The sequence below is a fragment of the Drosophila eugracilis genome, unplaced genomic scaffold (genome assembly GCF_018153835.1).
Source record: "Drosophila eugracilis isolate 14026-0451.02 unplaced genomic scaffold, ASM1815383v1 contig_2154, whole genome shotgun sequence".
Lineage (NCBI taxonomy): Eukaryota > Metazoa > Arthropoda > Insecta > Diptera > Drosophilidae > Drosophila > Drosophila eugracilis.
In genome coordinates, this window is record NW_024573038.1 from 5,929,319 (window position 1) to 5,947,585 (window position 18,267).

Sequence of the window (18,267 nt, forward strand, 5' to 3'; positions counted from 1 at the left end):
CAATCGTTGTCCAGGGCTGAAGACTTAAACATTTTCACGATAACATCTACCTCGCTTCTGTAATTAAGGTAGAAATTTTAAAATTTGAATAAAAGCCTTAAGACGAAAATACCGTGGGGTCTAAGTAGTAGCACTTAAAAAATAAATGCAATTAATTTAGCATGATGTGGTTCCCATCATATTAGTTTGATTTAAAAAACGTTTCCTTTGACAGGCCCATAGAAAATACATTCCAAAATATTCAACTATATATTTATTTATACATAAAAGTCGACTTCAAAAGGTTTTCGTTTTAAAAAAAATAGGGAATCCTTTTCATCAATCTGTTACATTTGAAACCAACACGGGTCTGACTTTTTTCATCCTTAGGATTTGTGAGAATAATTTAGTTAGCATTTGGGAAAAACAAAAATATAAAGTACTCATCAGATCGATTCATTGTTTCGTTTGTTTTTGAAAAATTGCTTCTCGGTTAATTGTCACAATACGAATAAAAATATTCAACAGCTTTAACTTACTATAAATGTATCGTAAATACGACTAACACACACGACTAATTCAATTACCATATCGTTAGATATCACAACAACAGTATGCCAGATATTTCTAAAGCACAAGAATGAGGTACTACACTGGGAGGGGATAAGTAGTATAAGTATATAAAAACGTAACCAAACCAAAAAGCAACTCAAAAGAAAACAAAATGATAATCTCCATTGGCGATACGCTTTATTTTTCGCTAGAAAATATATTTAGATATATATATTTTCGTTTCTTTGTACCAACAACTTATTAGCTAGGCATGGTAAAAATAAACTAATATTATGTTCTTAAAATGCAACTGAAATTGTAAATGAACCAAGTGGGTAACTGCAAACAAATTAAATTCATAGCAACATCTCGTCGTTTTTGTTTTTCTCCGTTTCGTATCTCTATGTACATTATGCAGATATTGTAATTAAGAAATGCACAAATAATTGGAATGCAAACAAATAGCAATATGAATAAACGCGGCGGAGGAAGACACTTTTCAATGCGATTGATAAAACAATGAACTAAATATGGCAAAAATAAGATTATTTAACATAAGTTCTAAATGTGTAATTAATATTGGAAGAGCTTTGGAAACAAATCGGTGGAAGTAAGTCGAAGCTAACCAAATCGTGTTTGCGTTAACAATTTACTTGTTTATCGTTTAAGTTTAACATGAAATTAAATGCATTTAATAAATATATGTGTGCTTGTATGTATGTATGTAGGTGTTTATGTGTATGTTGTATATGCAAAATGGAAGTAAATTTGTTCTTAACAATGCTTTTTGTTTTAGTATCCTACAATTTGCCGAATACGTATCGTGTGTTTAACATTAGCTGTATGACAGTTATATAAAGTAAATATACATGTAGATGTATGTTTTTTTATGCTTTTCGCAGTTTTTGTTTCTTGTATATCGCGTTCACATTTTGTTAGAATTATTTGCTTTTTTGTTTGTATCGCCTCTGGGCAACACGCCTAATTTAGTTAGTTTTAGTTTATTTTTTTTAAAAATTTTCGCTACGCCTAAAATAACTGGTATAATGTAGTTAATATTACACTTGTACATATACATATAATTATATATATACGCATGTATCTGCTATTTACATTTTTTTCATTTCACTACTCATCATTGCGCTGGTATTGAACTTAGGCTAGGCTTTAAAAAATCTTAGCAATTTTTGAGTTTTTAGTAGTTTGGGCTTTAAAAGTTATCAGTTTTCAGTGGTTCTCTGCCCTCACAAAAGAGTAGAAATGCTCTTCTCATATTGGGTGTTTCGTTTTGCGTGTATAAATAATGTTAGCACATACAAAAAATAAATAGGCTTATAAATATTTAGATTTCGCTTTCTTGTTTGTTTTCATCTGCTTCTTATTGTTGTAGTTGTTGCTGGTGTAGGCGGTACCGTAAAAATCTGGTGTATAAAAATCTGTTAATTAATAAACTTAGTCTAGACCTTTACAACGTTAAACTCGTAAAAATTATACAAAAAAAAAAGAGCCTAGAAATTAGCACATAAAACTGTTTGTACAGCAGCATCCTGTGGGTTGGGGGCATCTCTCCTCGGTGTTTCAAGCTGCCACCATGATGCGTATTTCTTCACCTGGTCGTGATTATGGCCCGCGGCAAGGCGAATACGCATAGCCTTGAACGCTAATAAATCGGCGGAGCCGGCTGCGATGACGACGTGGTGCTTGGCGGTGCAGCCACCACACTTGAGGTCGTCGACGACGGACTGGATGACGAGGCATTGCCGCAGTTGTTGTTGTTCAAGTTATTGTTGTGACGCTGGAGTTGATGGCTTCGCAGGGGCTGAAACTGCGATTGTTGTTGCTGCTGCAGCGGTTGATGTTGCTGCTGCTGATGCTGCTGTTGGAACTGCAATCTCTGCTGCTGATGCTGCAAGTTGTGCAGATAGTAGGCGTTCATGTTACTCGTAGTTGGCTGATAGGGATACGCCCGAACATTCTGCATTTGCGGCAGCACTGGCTGCGGCTGGAACTGCTGGAGTTGCTGCTGCTGCTGTTGGTGTTGTTGCTGCTGATGGTGCTGCTGATTTAATTGGCCGGCTGCTCGCATCATTTGCCAATAGTTGTCATCGCCAATCGGCGCCTGTCTGCTGCCATACTTCAGCTGCCTCGTAATGCCCTGCTTGTAATCCCGATGATCCCGATCAATGGCGTACGCCTTCTCTCTTAACTTCTCAATAGTTCGCTTGAATTCCGCAAAGGCCTGTGGTGAATGCTTCTGCAGATCGGTGGCCAGTGGTACCAGAGGATTATGCTGTTGGTGTTGCGTCTGGGGCAGATGCTGGTGATAGGTGAGAGGATCAAGCAGGGACTCCAGCACACTCATGTTGGACATGATCAGCGTGTGGATGCGCTGCAGATCAAGCGGTGGATCCAGGGCCGTTACCAAATCCATCTGAAAATAGTCCATCTCCTTTTTCGACACATTCTTACAACCAGGTGAATTCTCATCCGAACGCCCACAACAGCTATAAAAGCCGTTAACAAAGGCCGAGGGATGGAAGTACTGCATCCGGATAGAGTTCATCAGACAAATCTTGTGCAGCAAGTCATACCACTCGCGCTCCTCCACGCAATTCGTTGTCTGTACAATTAGCGAGCGATCGTTGTGCAGAATCTGTGGGAGAAGAGGGGAAAGTAAGTCTTAGTCTCATCTTTGTGCAATTAACATAAATTCTGTGCGCGGCGCACAATTGCAAAACAATCGCGCCCAAGTGAAATCGCACTGTCTGAGATAATTCCCACCAACTCGGATGATACAAAAAACGTAACGCCAAGAAATCGCACCCACGATATGACTATTCTCTTTTGCGTCGGCTGCAGATGATTCTAAGGTTTTGGAATTTCCCTTTTTTGTCTTACTACCACCTCGACTGGCAATAACAATAGCGTACGCAAAGCAGAGCTCTGCCAGCAGCTCATCTGCATAATAATGCTAATTATTTTTAATTGCCGCAACTTGTCATTTGCAACACACAAAAAAAACTGTGTGAGTGATTAGTGAAAGTTACTTGGGCAACTGAGGTTCGGTTTTCACTATCACATAGGATGGGCCTGCTGCCGCTGCCACCGATGGATGGCTGTGCCATCGATTAGCAGAAACTGCTTTACGCCCACACAGCCACATGTCTCAGCCATGAGTCTGCCGGAGGCAGTGATGGCAGTTTTTCAGCAGTAATTTTAATTGGCTGAGAACTAAACGAAAGCTAATTAAAGCAGACCAAATCGGGATAATAAAATGAGTAGCTGTGATTTTACTTTTTAGCATATGAGATTATCTAGTGACCTATACGCGTGGCCTATTATAGGGATTGATTAAGTTGACTGATTTAAGTAAGCACCTGAATGCAAAGAACCTCAAATTTTTCCCGCTTTACATGTTTGCAAGTAACCACATGGCATGTAAAAACAGCTAAACTATCATCACTGCCCGGCGGTGAGTGGGCTTTTACTGTCTATTTATAGATGTGACGTGGATCACGCGTTTCCGGCAAACTGATCGTGTACATTATTTGTTGCAACAAGCGGTGCATGCAAATCCCAGATACCAAATCGAAATCGAAGTACATTCACTGCTCACCTTAAAGCAATTCTGCATCTTGAAGCTCCTGTCCTTCAGCTGATCCACGCTGGCGATCTCCTGGAGCGGTATATCACAGATGGGTTGTTTGCCCTTCGACTTGGCGTAGCTGAATGAGTGGGTGGTGAGGCGGAAGTAGCGCTGTTTGTACTGCCGACCGAAGCGTTTCCGGGATGTGGGATACTTGGTCATCATGCTGCCGGGAAGGAGAGCAAAGAAAGCGGGGTCTTAGCAACTGCCCTTCGAGATCTCGCACTCAGATAACTCTGTTCTTGTCCCAGACGCATGCACGCAATACGTCGCGATCGAAACAAAAACAGAGCTAGGATTCTTCAACAAATTACAAGCAATTTCTCTTACCCCTCGCTAGACGTTAGTATAGATTTAATGTGTGATGAGTAAGTGTGTGATTTTTGTGTGATGGGATGGTGATTGTGTGTGTTTGGCGTGATGGATTGATTTTGATTTATTATTGATTTTTTTTTTTTTTTTTTTTGGTAAAAGCAGCGCGCGGAAAAGAAGAGAAAGACAAAGAAAGTTTTGGTATTAGAATAAAACGAAGCGTAATTAACCAAATGTCTTGGGTGGGATATGCCAAATCTATAGAATAGGGTATATAGAGGGAGCATTGCACAATCCACCAATCGATATTCTCTAGAGGCTACAGTGAACCACCTCTGATCGGGCAGGTTTTCCCTGCCCAATCAAGGGGATCTCAAAGAGGAATAGTAAAAAAAACTCTTAACTTACCCCTCTTTAAGTAATACTGGTTCCAGTGGTGTTGATGCCGCCGCCGCCACTGAATGAACGCTGCTCGCCTGGGTGGGCGTCGAGATCACCTCCAGAAAGTGCTTTACCGCATCCACGTGCTGCTCCGTGCAGAACTTTTTGTATAGCTCGACGGTGAACTCCTCCTTGCAAGTCTGTTGCGATGATCGGGAGCTAACCAAGTTTCCCAACGATTGGATCGTTTTGGAGATCAGGGTCAGCGTACGACTCGTCTGGGCATCCTAAAATTTTAAAGAATTCATGAATTAAGTTTAGTCATTACGGTTTTCGCGATAAGCAGTACGTATTGCTCAATGACTGAGCTTGAAATTAAACTGAATTACTCAAAACTTTTGAATAAATCTCAGTTTAAAAGAATCTACTTACCAGACGCTCAGTGGTCAGATCGAAGAGTTTCGGTCCCAGTATGGCCGGAGCAAAGAAGCGCAGGAAGATGAAGCCGGAAACCACGGAGTAGCGCACCTCTCGATTGCTGGGGAAATGCTTTCCCGCACACTCCCGCAGGTCGTGAAAGATCTGACATAGAACCTTCGGGCAACGATCAGCACTTTTCGTAATCGCCTCAAAGATACGTTCTACATAATCCTGCAGATTGTGCAGATTCGTGTCCACCGCAGAGCGATCCTTAATCTTGCTAGGATCGATCTCACATGGTTTCTTTTCCGCAACAATCTGCGACAAGACGGGACGCAAAGTCTGATGTAGGTAATGCAGACCAGACAACCGCATCGCCTCGTCCATCATCTTAGATACCAATGTGTTTCCCCGGAAGATAGTGGTGGGATCCGTCAAATGAGAGATCTCGTGATCTGCCAACGCCTTAATGATAGGTGCAATGCGTTCCGTATGTGTGAAGAGTCGCACCAGCGGCTGAGCCACCTCCGTCTTGCCAGAGACCAGCTCGCCCAATATCGAGACAGCCGAGACGGTAATAGGTCGCTGATCCACTGACTCCAGGAGCAGGTTTAACAGATCATCGTAGGTGGCCAGGGGGAAGACGTGGTCGGCGGTGTAGTTCAGATTCAGACGGAGTGATCCAATGGTTGAATCCACGCTTAATCTCGTACCCGGAGGAGTGGCACATGAGCGGGGTGTTGCATTTAGCGAGCGACAACTGTGCGTCATGGAGCGGGGTTGCAGATAATACCAAGCCGATGGAGAAATTGCCTGCTGCTCCTGCTTGTTGAGCATTGGCAGTCGCACTTCACCGAGAAAAATCTTATCGGACATGGCGCCATGGGCATCATGCCAAAGGCTCACCACAATCTCCACCAGATCCGCTCCACCCAACGGGTATATGGCACTCTTATTACTCCCAGTGGTGTTTGTGCTGCCCGCTTCCGCATCGATGTGGAGATCAAAGTACATGGCCTCGTCAAACTCCGGATCCACAGTCTTCTTGCGCTGTTTTGTTCTTCTCGTCACCTGATGTTTATTGCTATAGTGAGCTGTGCAGACCACAAAGGGATCACAGGTTCCCTGCTTCTTGGCAAGATCCACGCAAGCTGGTACTTTGATGGTCACGCCAACGAATCTCCCATGCGACTTCCAATTGGCCAACTGATCCGACGATGTGGATGTGGTATTGATGGTCGGAAAGTGCTGTGTCTGCGATGGAGGATGATGGACGTGACCAAATAAACCAGCGGCTCGTGTTTTTAACGTCATGGCAGCGGAAGAAGATGCCGCTGCAGCTGCTGCCGCCCGCTGGATATTGCTCAGTTCGCTGTTCTCCTTGTAGTCGTTCAAGAGCGCCCGATGCTGGTGGGCTGTGTGATTGTGGTGTTGCAGGAACTGTTGTGTGTGCGACAATGTGTGCTGGCCCAGCTCAATGGTCTCCGAAAGAGACTGGGTTTGTTGGGCCTCTGCAAATGACACCTCCACATTGACCATGCCCTGAACTTCAGAGTCTTGATCAACTGGTCTCAGCGAGAACCAATGATCTTTGTGATTGTACATGTGCAACTCCTCCCGTTTGATCGCTATCTTTCCAATCGTCTTGTCCTGCTTCATGTCCCGATCCCACAGGTAAATGGACAGGTAGCGGAAACGACGCGGGATCTTGAACTGGTGCTCCTCGCCGAAGAACGGCGTCAGTGTGCGTTCGATGGTGGGTGTGCGGAAGATCTCCTCCTGGTCCAGCGCAATTGTGCAGTAGACATCGCGTGTGCCCTGTGTGCTGCAGCTTGTGTTCGCCGCATTTCGACTGCTCAGATTCTTAGCCTCACCTGGAATAAGCAAAAAATAGATATGAATTTGTAATCAAGTTGATATTACATAAATTTTTAATAAAAATCTTTTGAGTTTTAAAAGATTTTTTTTAGTTACTGCGTGGTTTCGTTGATTAACTGATTATCATAAGTGCAATATTATTGTTTAAGTTTAAGTTTAAGTTTACTCTATGCCAATTGATAAGTTTTCCCGATTGAAACTGAAAAGCAGTAATAGCCTTGTACTAAATTTAATAGGTAAAGGAAATGATAAGCTCCTATAATTAATAGTAACTTGAAGACTACTTAAGATAACAACCAGACTATTAATAGCTCAGGAAACTATGAAAACTAAAAGCCTTAATTAAAGAGTGGCTCGTGGACTAAGCACACATACTTTCTCCCAACCGGAAAGAATTATTAGCAGCTATTACTAGTTGATTAACATAAATTAATATATCACTATTCGCCCTTTTTAGTATCAGGTGATGTTCGGCCTTGACACCTGCCAACTGCTGCTGTAAACATTGTAAAAAAAAAAGGACACACTATATCCATTACACCTTATATACCAGCGGGCTCTTTTGATTTCCGAAAATGGATAGCGGACGTGACTTCCTGTGCGAATGCATCGTCGATACCTACGTATACATTGTATTGTGGCAATCTATTATGGATGCTCCGCCACCTGGGGCACAACAAATACAAAACAACAAGGGGGGCAGCAGCAGCAGCGCCACATTCGCAATGGCTGGCGCTTGGCTAGACTGTTAACGTTACTAATAAACGGCAGGCCTTGATAAGCGCAAAGGGTGAAGGCGCTGGCCCACAAGGCAAGCACTATAAAGTTGCTCAATGAAAGAAATTAGCGGCAGTCGAGCGGAAATATAATAAGTGCACACATACTTGGGCAGTTGTGCGTGTGCCGTATCTGTGTGTGTTTGCCGGCATTTGTATCTGTGTTCATATGGCAAATTTAGGTTTTGCCCACACTTCTACAGTCAAACTTCCATGACAAGCACCTTATGAATGGCTCTAGTTAGTTGCTTGGTTAAAAAGAAACTTACTAATCAAATTGTTATTTATTACAGAGTTACATAAATACTACTAGGCTACTGTCCTAATCGTATAAACTAGATTTTTGGCAAGTGGTTCGTAAAGTTTATGTTAAGAGCGGATTTCCGCTTAACCTGATTAACGGCTGGTTGGCAACAGCAAAGCAAAAGTCCATTTTAATCTCATAAACACGAACCTATCCCAATTGTTTAAGAAGTTGGTTTTAATTTAAACATTTTCCTAAGGAAATTTAAGTTATTAACTGATTGGGTAAAGATAGATGATAGAGTAGCAAAAGCCTACGCTTTGGAAGCTAAGAGTCATGGAAATTGAACTGTAGTTTGTTTTCCATTGAGACTCGATTGCCCCGCCTTGTTTTCCGCCCCTATTGACACAGCTGGGCGGTGGGCAATATGTGTTGGAGGTGAGCTATAGCTTCGTTTTTTTCTATATGTGTGTATATTTAGCTATCACCTCGCGACTATCAATGGGGTTATAAGTAGTGTGTTTGTGTGTTGGCAAAACAACGGCATTTTTCACAATCACAATCGCATGCTCTCACACTCTCGCCTGACGTTTTTTTTTTTTATGTTGTTGTAGAAACAAGAAACCCGCGATAACAAAGCATTCGTTTTCTTTTTCCAACAGTGTGCGTGTGTGTGTGTGTGATTGTGTGTTTTTTCCTTTCATGAATGAAAATCCCCGCAAACAGAAGCACATTTCATTTTATATGCAAAGTAAAGCAAAGTAGAGTAAAGCAAGGCAATCGGCAAAAGACAGAAAACAGAAAACAAACACAAAACGCCAAATGACGAAAAACAAGAGTATTGTTTTTGTTGTTGTATTTTGATCGAAGGAGAAAAGCAAAACAGTAAATTTCATTCATAAAATTATAGTGGTAGTAAAAGTATGGTAGAAAGAGGAAGAGAGAAAGGGGGGGGGATACCCGGCACAAAAGTGTTGAAATTTTTGCATTTCTGTGACGTTTTTTTAATTTATTTATGTGTGTTTTTTATGGCTTTGCCTTGTCATTGGACTGCCCCACTGAATGTTTTTTATTCGATTCGTTTTCGTTTTTAATACCCTTTAATAAGGTACTTAAGCTTTGACTGCAAACGTGTAACATAAGATAGATTCTTTACGGCTATGTAAAACTACTTTTTAATAGCTAATTTTAATTCTTACCAACTAAAAACATAATCAATCTTATTTCGCATATTTTTTATCGATAATCTAAAGGGTATATACATTTCGACTTGATTAACTTATCTTTCTTTCCTGACTTTTGGTAGACTTCCATGCAAAATGGCCAGACAGACAACGAAAGTTTTCTAAATTTAATGACATAATCGACGGAATTTCTATAGATTTTTTGCTTACTCACAAGCAGAAGGAAGGCAAGAATGAAAGAGCAGCGATAAAGGGGAAATTTCCCAATGAATGCCATGAGTCGAACGAGCCCCCACAGCGAATGGCGAAATCATATATTCAAATCCATATCGTTTAGATATAAAATGAATGTGTATTCTGGGTAACGTCCATCGGTCGTAGACCGTAGTCCGATAACCGACCTTCAGATGCATTGAGAAACTCACCACATCGGGTGATCGGTTGTGCATATATATGTATGTATCATCTTACATATGCCAAACACGATAAACGGAACCAGAGCTCGATGAACTGGGAAAATCCAGAAGGTTTATGCATGGATAAAGTCAAGCGGAAGTTGGCTCATCGCTTCTTCTTCTTTTTTTTGGGGGGTAGAGGATCATTTTGGAATTCTTTTTTGCACTTCCATGAGAACGGAAGTGGTACGATTTCTTTATATTACAACAAACATTCCTTTCCTATTGGGAAATATTTATATTTTAGGATTATGCAAGTTTTGAGTTTTTCGCATCTTCGTTGGGGAAACATACATATATATAGGAGGTTTATAGAGGAGGTTTTTAAAAATCCATTATCAAATATTGTTTACCCCGCCTAATGTGGGTGATCTGACATTTAACGAGATCCAATATAATCCCTCTGCAAACAGCATGATAAACATGCGGCATGTTTCTTTCAACATTTTCAGGGGTCACCAAAAATAGAATCATCCTGCCATGTGGCATGGCATGGTTATATGCCACAGCCCCGAAATAAAAATCGAAAACTTTTAAAGTCAGGACCGCTGGAAATTGCTTTTCCTCTCCACAACATTGACATTTGCCTTGGGGATGCTTGTTGAGGGGCGGCAGGGAAAATTACAACACGATCTCATTTCCACACCCATCATTATGTATTGGGTCGGGACAGGGTCTCATTAAATGCCTGAAATTTCCATGATTTCCCTTGCAGACGGAAAATTAAATTTAAAGACTTTGTAAGTAGATTTCCTTTTTTTTTTCTCCCTTTTTGCTTTTTCTGCACAATATGCAAATTGATTCAGTGCAGCATGAAACGCGCGCGAATTAATGAGGCGATTACTCCGCGAGTGCTGCTGCAAAAAAATGAAGAAAAAGTACAGAAAAAATATAAAGAAGGAAGCAGACAGCGCTGTAATAAATTCTAAAAAAGCAAATGAAACAAAAACCAGCCAGCCCAGAAGCAGACATTTATGCAAAGGAACGGAAATAGAGATAAATTCTTGTGTTTTTCTTTTTTTTCAGCTGCTTTGCCAGCGGATGGGAGATTTACACAGACAGATCTTTGTGTCTGTCTGTCTGGCTGGCTGTTTGTTTAAACGCCAGCTTCCTGCGGCCAAAATGATTGTTTGCACTTTTGGCGGAAAGGTGGGAAAAAAGCCCTTGGCTTCTGTTGCATTTCCCTGCACTCGATTCTATAGCTAGGGCACATTATATCCCTTTAAGTGCACTTCCTTTTCCGCTGCCACTTCCTTTAGCCATAAAACCAGAAAGGGCTCTCCTAACGTGTCGGGCAATTAGCCAGATTGTGGGGGCAAACAGGTTAGTTAACATTAACCAATCCCTGCTTAACACACAGACAGAAGTAGATCAGTTCGGAACTGATACTTTAATATCAATTAGATTTTCAAAACTTCTATAAACATCAAAGTTTTTGTTATAGTTTATAGGATTACAAATTCTATTAAATATATTACTAGTGTGCATTGTATTTATATAGAGAAACAGAGAGATATGAAACCAGTTTATTGCCTTCATCTCTCCTCCTCCTCTATATTTGCCTGTACGTGCTGATCGATTTCCGGTCTGATTACGCTTCTCATGATCATCTCACGATCTCCTTCTGTTGTGGCCAACTTTGTTTGGCTTCTGCCTTCTGTATGTTCATTGGCTTTTCATGAACGTCATCGATCTGGACTGTGTTTATTAACAATTCTCGCTGTATACAAGTCTATAGTATATATAGTCTTTTTAATATATATCTATTTTCCATATCAGATGAGTAATTCCCCTTGCGATTGACATTCCTTTCGACACTCGGAATTTAATTCCAATTCATAGCTTTCTTTGGCTTAAATTTTCGTGTTGCCAATTTACCTTTTTGGCACTATTAACCTTCAATTGCAAACATCACTCAATGTGAGCGACGCGAACGCACGACTTCCATTTCGAAATGGCCAAATTGGGCAGACGCCTATTACTTAAAAAAAAAAAACGAAAACTACAAACGTTGCTTATTAGAGGCAAGTCAACTGGCGACGACACAAAAACTCGCCTGACTGTGTGCCATAAAAATTTAATAATGATAAATACGCTTTGTAAGGCGCCCACACAATTTGGCAGTCAGCTGCGAAGCAACCAAGCCAAATTGGCCTTGGCCAAAAGTGGTTTTCTATGAGACGATATGTGAAATATATATATGAGCCAAGGATCAGTGGTTGACAAAGTTTTGTGGGAACAAACAACATTATGCAATTAAAAAGTTTGTATTATTGGAATATCAGGTAGGGTTCATTTTAACCATATTATTGATTTGATGGATCCAATGAATGAAATCAATCATAAATTAATTTTTTAGGAAAATAGAAAAATAGTGTGCTTTTTAGTGCTTTACTATCACTAAAAATCCAAGAATCCATTTCTGGCAATGAGAACACACAATTTCCGACCAAATAGAAGGTTACATTAATATAAGTATATATAAGAACACTTAACCCCATCATTATTCCACGTGGTTATGGTTTAACCCCTCCCTAAAACTCTTCAACTCGAGTTGTTTAGGCGCATCTAACGACTCCAAACGATCCCTCTTTTCCCATTAAAAAAAGAAAAACTTGTCCCCAGCCTTAGACAATTCTTGGCCCCTGACATTTCCGCTGTTGTGTTACCTTTGAGAAACAACCACACAGGCCAGAATAACAAACGACACTTGAAACGAGCCAGCGAAGCGAACAAATTGTGCCTCAAAATTAATAACACAACCCGAAAAAGTGAAATAAAAACAGAATTCATTTTAATTACAAATTACAAGAGACTGATTGTGAGATGGAACCGAGCAGCTCAGCTCCAAAGAAGCGCCACAATAAAAACAGAGAAACAGCATGAAGTTCAAAGCCTTGGGAGGTGGAGGTCCGGACGACAACTGACCGACCGGGGGTTCCACAGATGCCTCTGACCCCTGCCTAAAGTCAACAACATCAAAGTAAATGCGAGGAGGTCAAGCGTTAAGTCATAAAAAGGGCCCCCTAAAAACAAAAAAGAGTAGGGGAAATGGGGAAATGCGAGTATGTATAACATTATAACATGCTGCTGCCTCATTGTGAAAAGCCAGAGATAAATGTTAATCATCGCAGGCAGAGTCATCAACGTCATCGTTGTCATTGCGATTGTGGTTCCCCTTTTCTCTACTTATACACGGGAAGAAAATATATTTCCCACTTGATAATTTAAGCTAAAGAAACATGAGTAATGGTTGACCTTTGATATCAAAAATATATGATTCGATTTGAAAGTAGGAACCCAAACTTATGATTTTTAAACATGGATGATGATCATTTTCAAAACGATCTCATTTCTTTCTGTACCTGAAAACCACAAGAAGGCTTGACTTCGACCTGAATAAAGAGTATTTTAGAATGCGCTAATTATATAAAAACACTGGTTCCTTGGAAGCGGCAAACAAAGTTGTTGGGACAAACCTCGCTTGGCCAATAAAGCCTCCGGCCTTTAGGCTAATTAAAATTGTTCCCCGGCCATATTTTCAAATGAAAATATTCCGCTTTAATTGTGGCTCAAGCTGAAAAAATACACCAGTATGTGTATTAGAAAAATGATTTAAAGACACGACGAACCGAGGAACTAATTGTCAACATCGCTTAGGCTTCCAAAGACAACGAGAACGAACAAGCTAGAAAAGTTCCAAGCGATCTTTGGCTCGTTCAATTGCAACCAGTTTTTGGACCGATGGTCGAGTAGTGGAGCGTGGAGAGGGCGGGAAGTGAGGTGGAAAACTTGGCAACAAACTGGAGAACAAGACAACACAACCGGCTTTTAATTAATTACCTTTTTTGGCCAAACTATTTATTGTTGTTGCAGAACTAAAAAGAACAAAGTCGAGTCCATGTTAACTAGATATCTCTGTTCTGGGTCTTCAAGTTCAACGAAATCTCAATTGCGTGTGGTCTGAATAGTGAGTAATTCTCCCCAGTAAGCAACATTGATATGCAGAGGGAGATCGGTGAAGTGAGTCATGCACCCACACTCCAACACCTCTTTATTTTTGGTCTCGTAGAAAACGAAATTTAGGTTATGCGCTAAACATTTTAATTAAGTGGAAAAGTATTACGCCAATTTCGGTCGGGGCGGAGGTTTCGTGTAGAAATCGCAACGACCAACAAAATGGAAAGCTCCCGCTCCCAACAACAAAAGCGAAACTCCGTCTGTAATTGAAACTGAGCACGATGTGGAAGTATTATTATTAAGCATGCAAAGCACAATGGAGTGGAAATATGAAACTCGGTAGAAGAATGCAGGGAGTATACATATATATATATAGTGCTTATAACGTTATATGCCGGATGGGAACGAAACCGATTGGTAGGGGGTAAATAGGTGACAGAGCTAATGTGCTATAATGATGCGATAATCAATGATGATTATAGGAAATGAATAACTTTCATTCTCCAATCGTCGGAAAACGTGTTTCTATGCCGTTTCAAAATATTTTATGCCATCTTCGGTAAAGAAAAGCTTACAAGCATAGATAAGTTATAAATAATTATATATTTATTCAAATCTACAGAGATTTTAAAGGAGCGAATAAAGATATTACTTTTATGAAACTTTGTTGCATAGTCAATTCTACATTTTCAATAATAATATCAAGGAATCTCATGCAAGTTTTTACGTTTTTCGACCGCAAAGGAAATTGAGGTAAAAAGGTGTCAGCTAATGTGCCATAACGATCCGATAATCGGAGGAAGTGCATAACTTTCGTTCTTTAATCATCAGAGAAACGTGTTTTAATTCATTTTTAACCAATAATATGAACCATCTTCTTCACAGAACCCAAAAAGGGCGAAAAGGGGTTAAGACATCTGGAAGATGGAAGAAAGGGACTCAAAGGAAGTGGTGAGAGGAGCAGGAGGGGAGCAAAGAGGAGACCCCGACTGAGACAGAGGCGCATGCGAAAACAATTGAAGCGTGCAAAAAAAGCAGTTGGAAAGGGGAAAACAAGAGAAAAAGCAAGAGTTTTATGGCTAAAGAAAAAGAACACAAAACCGCATCACACGAAGGGAAACTTAGGCGATGGGAAACGGAAATCAAAAGCGGCAACATTGTTGTTGTTGCTTTTGCAGCTTTGCATATAATTTACGTTGCAAAAGCGTAGCAAAAGCTGCTTATGAGTTGTGAGATTGAAATTGTAAGAAGAAGAAGAGGTAAAAATAAATGCGTGTGCAGGTGTGAAATTGAGATCACGGGAACCCTTCCTTACCCCTGTTACCTCGACTGTGGTTATTCATAAATCTGCTTTACATACCGTATTTTTTTTTGACAGGAAATGTAAAACCAACAAAAACAACCGCAAGTTTTTTAGTCTATCTTTTGCAGTCTTATTCGCTCTCTCCCTCCAGAACGAAATAGATGGCAGAATAGAGAAAATGAGAGAGTGTCATTCATTCATTTGACCTTTTTGCCAATATATGTATAGTAAGCTATTAATCGATGCTCTTGTTCTGCTCTTTTCGCTTGTTGCTTTGATAATCATTCATAAAACAGACACCTTCGTATTGAGAAAAGTACACCGAATCCGAAAATTCCATTCATGAAAAAACCCACACATTGTTGCTGGGATCTCTCGACTGTGTGTGTGTGAGCATGCGCTGGAGCGTCACACATACATGCTTGATTTCCGATTCATTCACAAAAAGGGGCGCATTCAAAACGGCGGGGGGCGCATTGGTAGGAGAAGGGGCTCGGGGGTAAGGGTGAACCGAATGCCGTAACATTCAGCCTGGTCATCCATTACTTTTCCAGCAGCAACAACAAATGCAAATGCACTGCTGCTGCACGAATAAAAAAAACATTAGGGAAAAAGCAAAAGAAACACACACACACGCACATCAACACGCGAGTGAGAGCGAGACAGCATGTTTATACACTTGAACACAAAATGCATTTCTAGAACAAAAACACATTGGTTTGCTGAATTTATAGGTTTCTTTGGTTTTAAACCACACAAATTTGGATTTGCCACATTATTGCACTCTTCATTGAGTGACTTTTTAGTATTTTCTTCAGTTTTAATGTTGTTTTCTGCACAGAAGAGACTCCGCGGGGGAAACGGCGACGCTGTCAACATTCCAGCACACTTTGCACCATGAAAAACGAATGTTTCGTTCCGAATTTCACTCAACGTTTATGTCCGGCATGTTCTTCTATATTTATGTAGTATTTTTAAACCATTTCGCACTTGATTTACATACCAATTTTCACTTTTAATTGCTCTTCAATGCGCACTTCGCGTGTATCGGCCATTTTGTTGTTGTTGCTGCTTGGCTCGACGGCGAGGAGCGAGTTAATAATATTGACGTCTCGCTCGTCGAACATATAGCGCTTCTTCTTCAGCAGCATTGTGTGCGCCCGTTCTATAGCCGGCAGCTTTGTGTCGGCCACCTGCAGTTGGAACTTGCAACACACGCGTTGGGAAATTGTAATTTGTTTTCCCCTTTTCACGTAAATTCACTTGTTAAATTCACACAGTAAATTCGTTCGATGTTTTATTGAATGGTTATTAAACTTTGTAATTTCAACTCAAACTGCAGCGTTGCATTTTACTTTCGAGCTAAGGTGACGGAAATATGAGTCGATTTGCCGCTCACGAAATGCACTTTTCCTGTTGCTTCAGCTCAGCGAAATCAAACTTTTGTTGGTTTTTAGTATAAACTGTTTATGTCACGCAATCAAAACATATTGGATTAAATATCGAAGTATTAGAAAATTTAAGGTTTATTGTTTGGACTCGCAAAAACTTGATTTCTCAGAGTTTATCGGCTCCGCGAAGTTCCACGTCTCCGAGACACAACCTTCCCGAACGAAATCAAAACTCAGAGTGACCGTGCCGAGCTCGCTGAGTACAATGCTTGTATTTTCGTGAGACCGTCGCACGTCCATAACAAAATATCAATATATTACTACAATTGTTATTAATAAGTGTATGGCTTTTATAAAAAACCAATTCAAATCTTAAATGAACTGTGCATTCGTAAACTGATCTCAGTTGTGAAAAAACTTTCTAGGTGCAAATCGATCACTTTAACTAACTTTTATAAACAGTTATAAATTTTAAAAGTTTATCTTCTTTATGAACTGATGTTATGTTATATTTACTTTCATTTATGTTTATTTTATGCTTTCATTACATATAATTGGTTACTATTTATACGAAAGGAAACGCTCTCCGTAAAAGAAACGTGTTGCAGCGCCGCCGGAATATCACTGAATTCAAATTTTGAAGAAGCAAGTGTACGCACCACCAAAATTTTGTGAATGAAACGAACACATACAGAAATGGTCACCTACACTTGAACAAACACATGTTGCACCGGCGCCAGCGACAGCGGAAGCAGCGAACCGAAAACCAAGATCGCCTGCAGAGAAAGTCCTGGGCATATGCGACCTTAAAGTGCGCTACCTAAAAGTGTACTTTTGGATATACATACATAATAATATAAAATATAATATAATTATGTTTCTCACTGACACTTTATATATTTTTTTATCTTTTTTTAAATTGTGTTATTCGAGTACATTTGTAATACAATTGTAAAGCAGCAAAAGGATTTCTGTTTCTAGATCTGTTGTGAAAAGACTATTTTTATATATACGTAACATATCTAAGTCAGTGGCACGAAAATGCCTAGTTCATAATAGTGTAGCGCACATTACGTGGGCGTTCTGGCTCCCAGACAGTGCAGAGGAAGCAGCCAAACTACAAAATGTACATACATTTAAAATACACAAAAATACAGAAATGAGACAGCGAAACGTGAAATTCACACGGCATCCGGACAGCAACGACGCTCATGTTTTTTTTTAACGCATATGTTGCTCCTCCTTCATCTTCTTCTGGAAACCACATGCATCACAACAACAGCAAGGGAGATCAAAAAGTGAGACGGTGCAGCTCTTATCACAACTGCCGCCAATAAGTGGAAGCGGTTGGGTCAACATTTGAAATAAGTATGTAGTACGGGTTCCTTCTGCTCGGTTTCATTGTTTCCGTATGCCCTGCATCTGATATCATCTGCGACCACCTTACTTGAAATGCACTGAAGGAAATTTAGATGGAATAAAAGTTTTCAATTTTCAATTATATTTTGTTTCTTTCTCGAATTCGTTGCCATGAGAGAATGATAATTTAACTATAATCATGTATCATTTCAACTTAACTTCAATTCGTTATAAATATCATAAGTAATAAATGAATACCCAATTCGTTTTTAACTTTAAAATTGTGTGATTAATTTTGAGTGTAGGCTAATATTTATTAAGAAGGTATATTACGATATTTTCTGTGCATCGTGGTGCGTAACGACAATTTGAATATGTTGATCATTTCGCTCATCGAAACGTAACCGACGTGGGAAGAAGAGACACG

At 40.1% G+C, this 18,267-nt stretch overlaps 1 protein-coding gene and 1 long non-coding RNA gene across 3 annotated transcripts; one reads left to right on the forward strand and one right to left on the reverse strand.

Annotated features, from left to right (window-relative positions):
• Positions 1–712: 712 nt before the first annotated feature.
• LOC108114393 (GTPase-activating protein) lies at positions 713–16,726 on the reverse strand. 2 transcript variants are annotated; one of them, XM_017225363.2, is made up of 6 exons: positions 16,094–16,726; positions 5,303–7,164; positions 4,898–5,157; positions 4,508–4,513; positions 4,148–4,343; positions 713–3,184 (listed from the first exon to the last, which is right to left on the reverse strand). In XM_017225363.2, exons 1-6 carry the CDS (start codon positions 16,239–16,241, stop codon positions 2,192–2,194), a joined length of 3,465 nt encoding a protein of 1,154 aa, XP_017080852.1. In that variant the 5' UTR covers positions 16,242–16,726; the 3' UTR covers positions 713–2,191. The 2 variants fall into 2 exon arrangements, with proteins under 2 accessions (XP_017080852.1, XP_017080853.1); XM_017225364.2 differs by lacking the exon at positions 4,508–4,513.
• Positions 16,727–16,821: 95 nt separating this feature from the next.
• Positions 16,822–17,376, forward strand: LOC108114395. Its single transcript, XR_001772745.1, has 2 exons — positions 16,822–16,906; positions 17,058–17,376. It is a non-coding gene; the product is annotated as an uncharacterized LOC108114395 (long non-coding RNA).
• The last annotated feature ends 891 nt before the right edge of the window (positions 17,377–18,267 follow it).

What these genes read in the sequence shown, in the direction of transcription:
- LOC108114393 (XM_017225363.2), bottom strand. Translation starts at nt 16,241, where the DNA reads ATGCTGCTGAAGAAGAAGCGCTATATGTTCGACGAGCGAGACGTCAAT. An exon ending in GCAATTAAAAGTGAAAATTG is followed by an intron (nt 7,165 to 16,093) that starts GTATGTAAATCA and finishes TGCTTATTCCAG; the next exon opens with GTGAGGCTAAGAATCTGAGC. An exon ending in AGATGCAGAATTGCTTTAAG is followed by an intron (nt 3,185 to 4,147) that starts GTGAGCAGTGAA and finishes CTTCTCCCACAG; the next exon opens with ATTCTGCACAACGATCGCTC.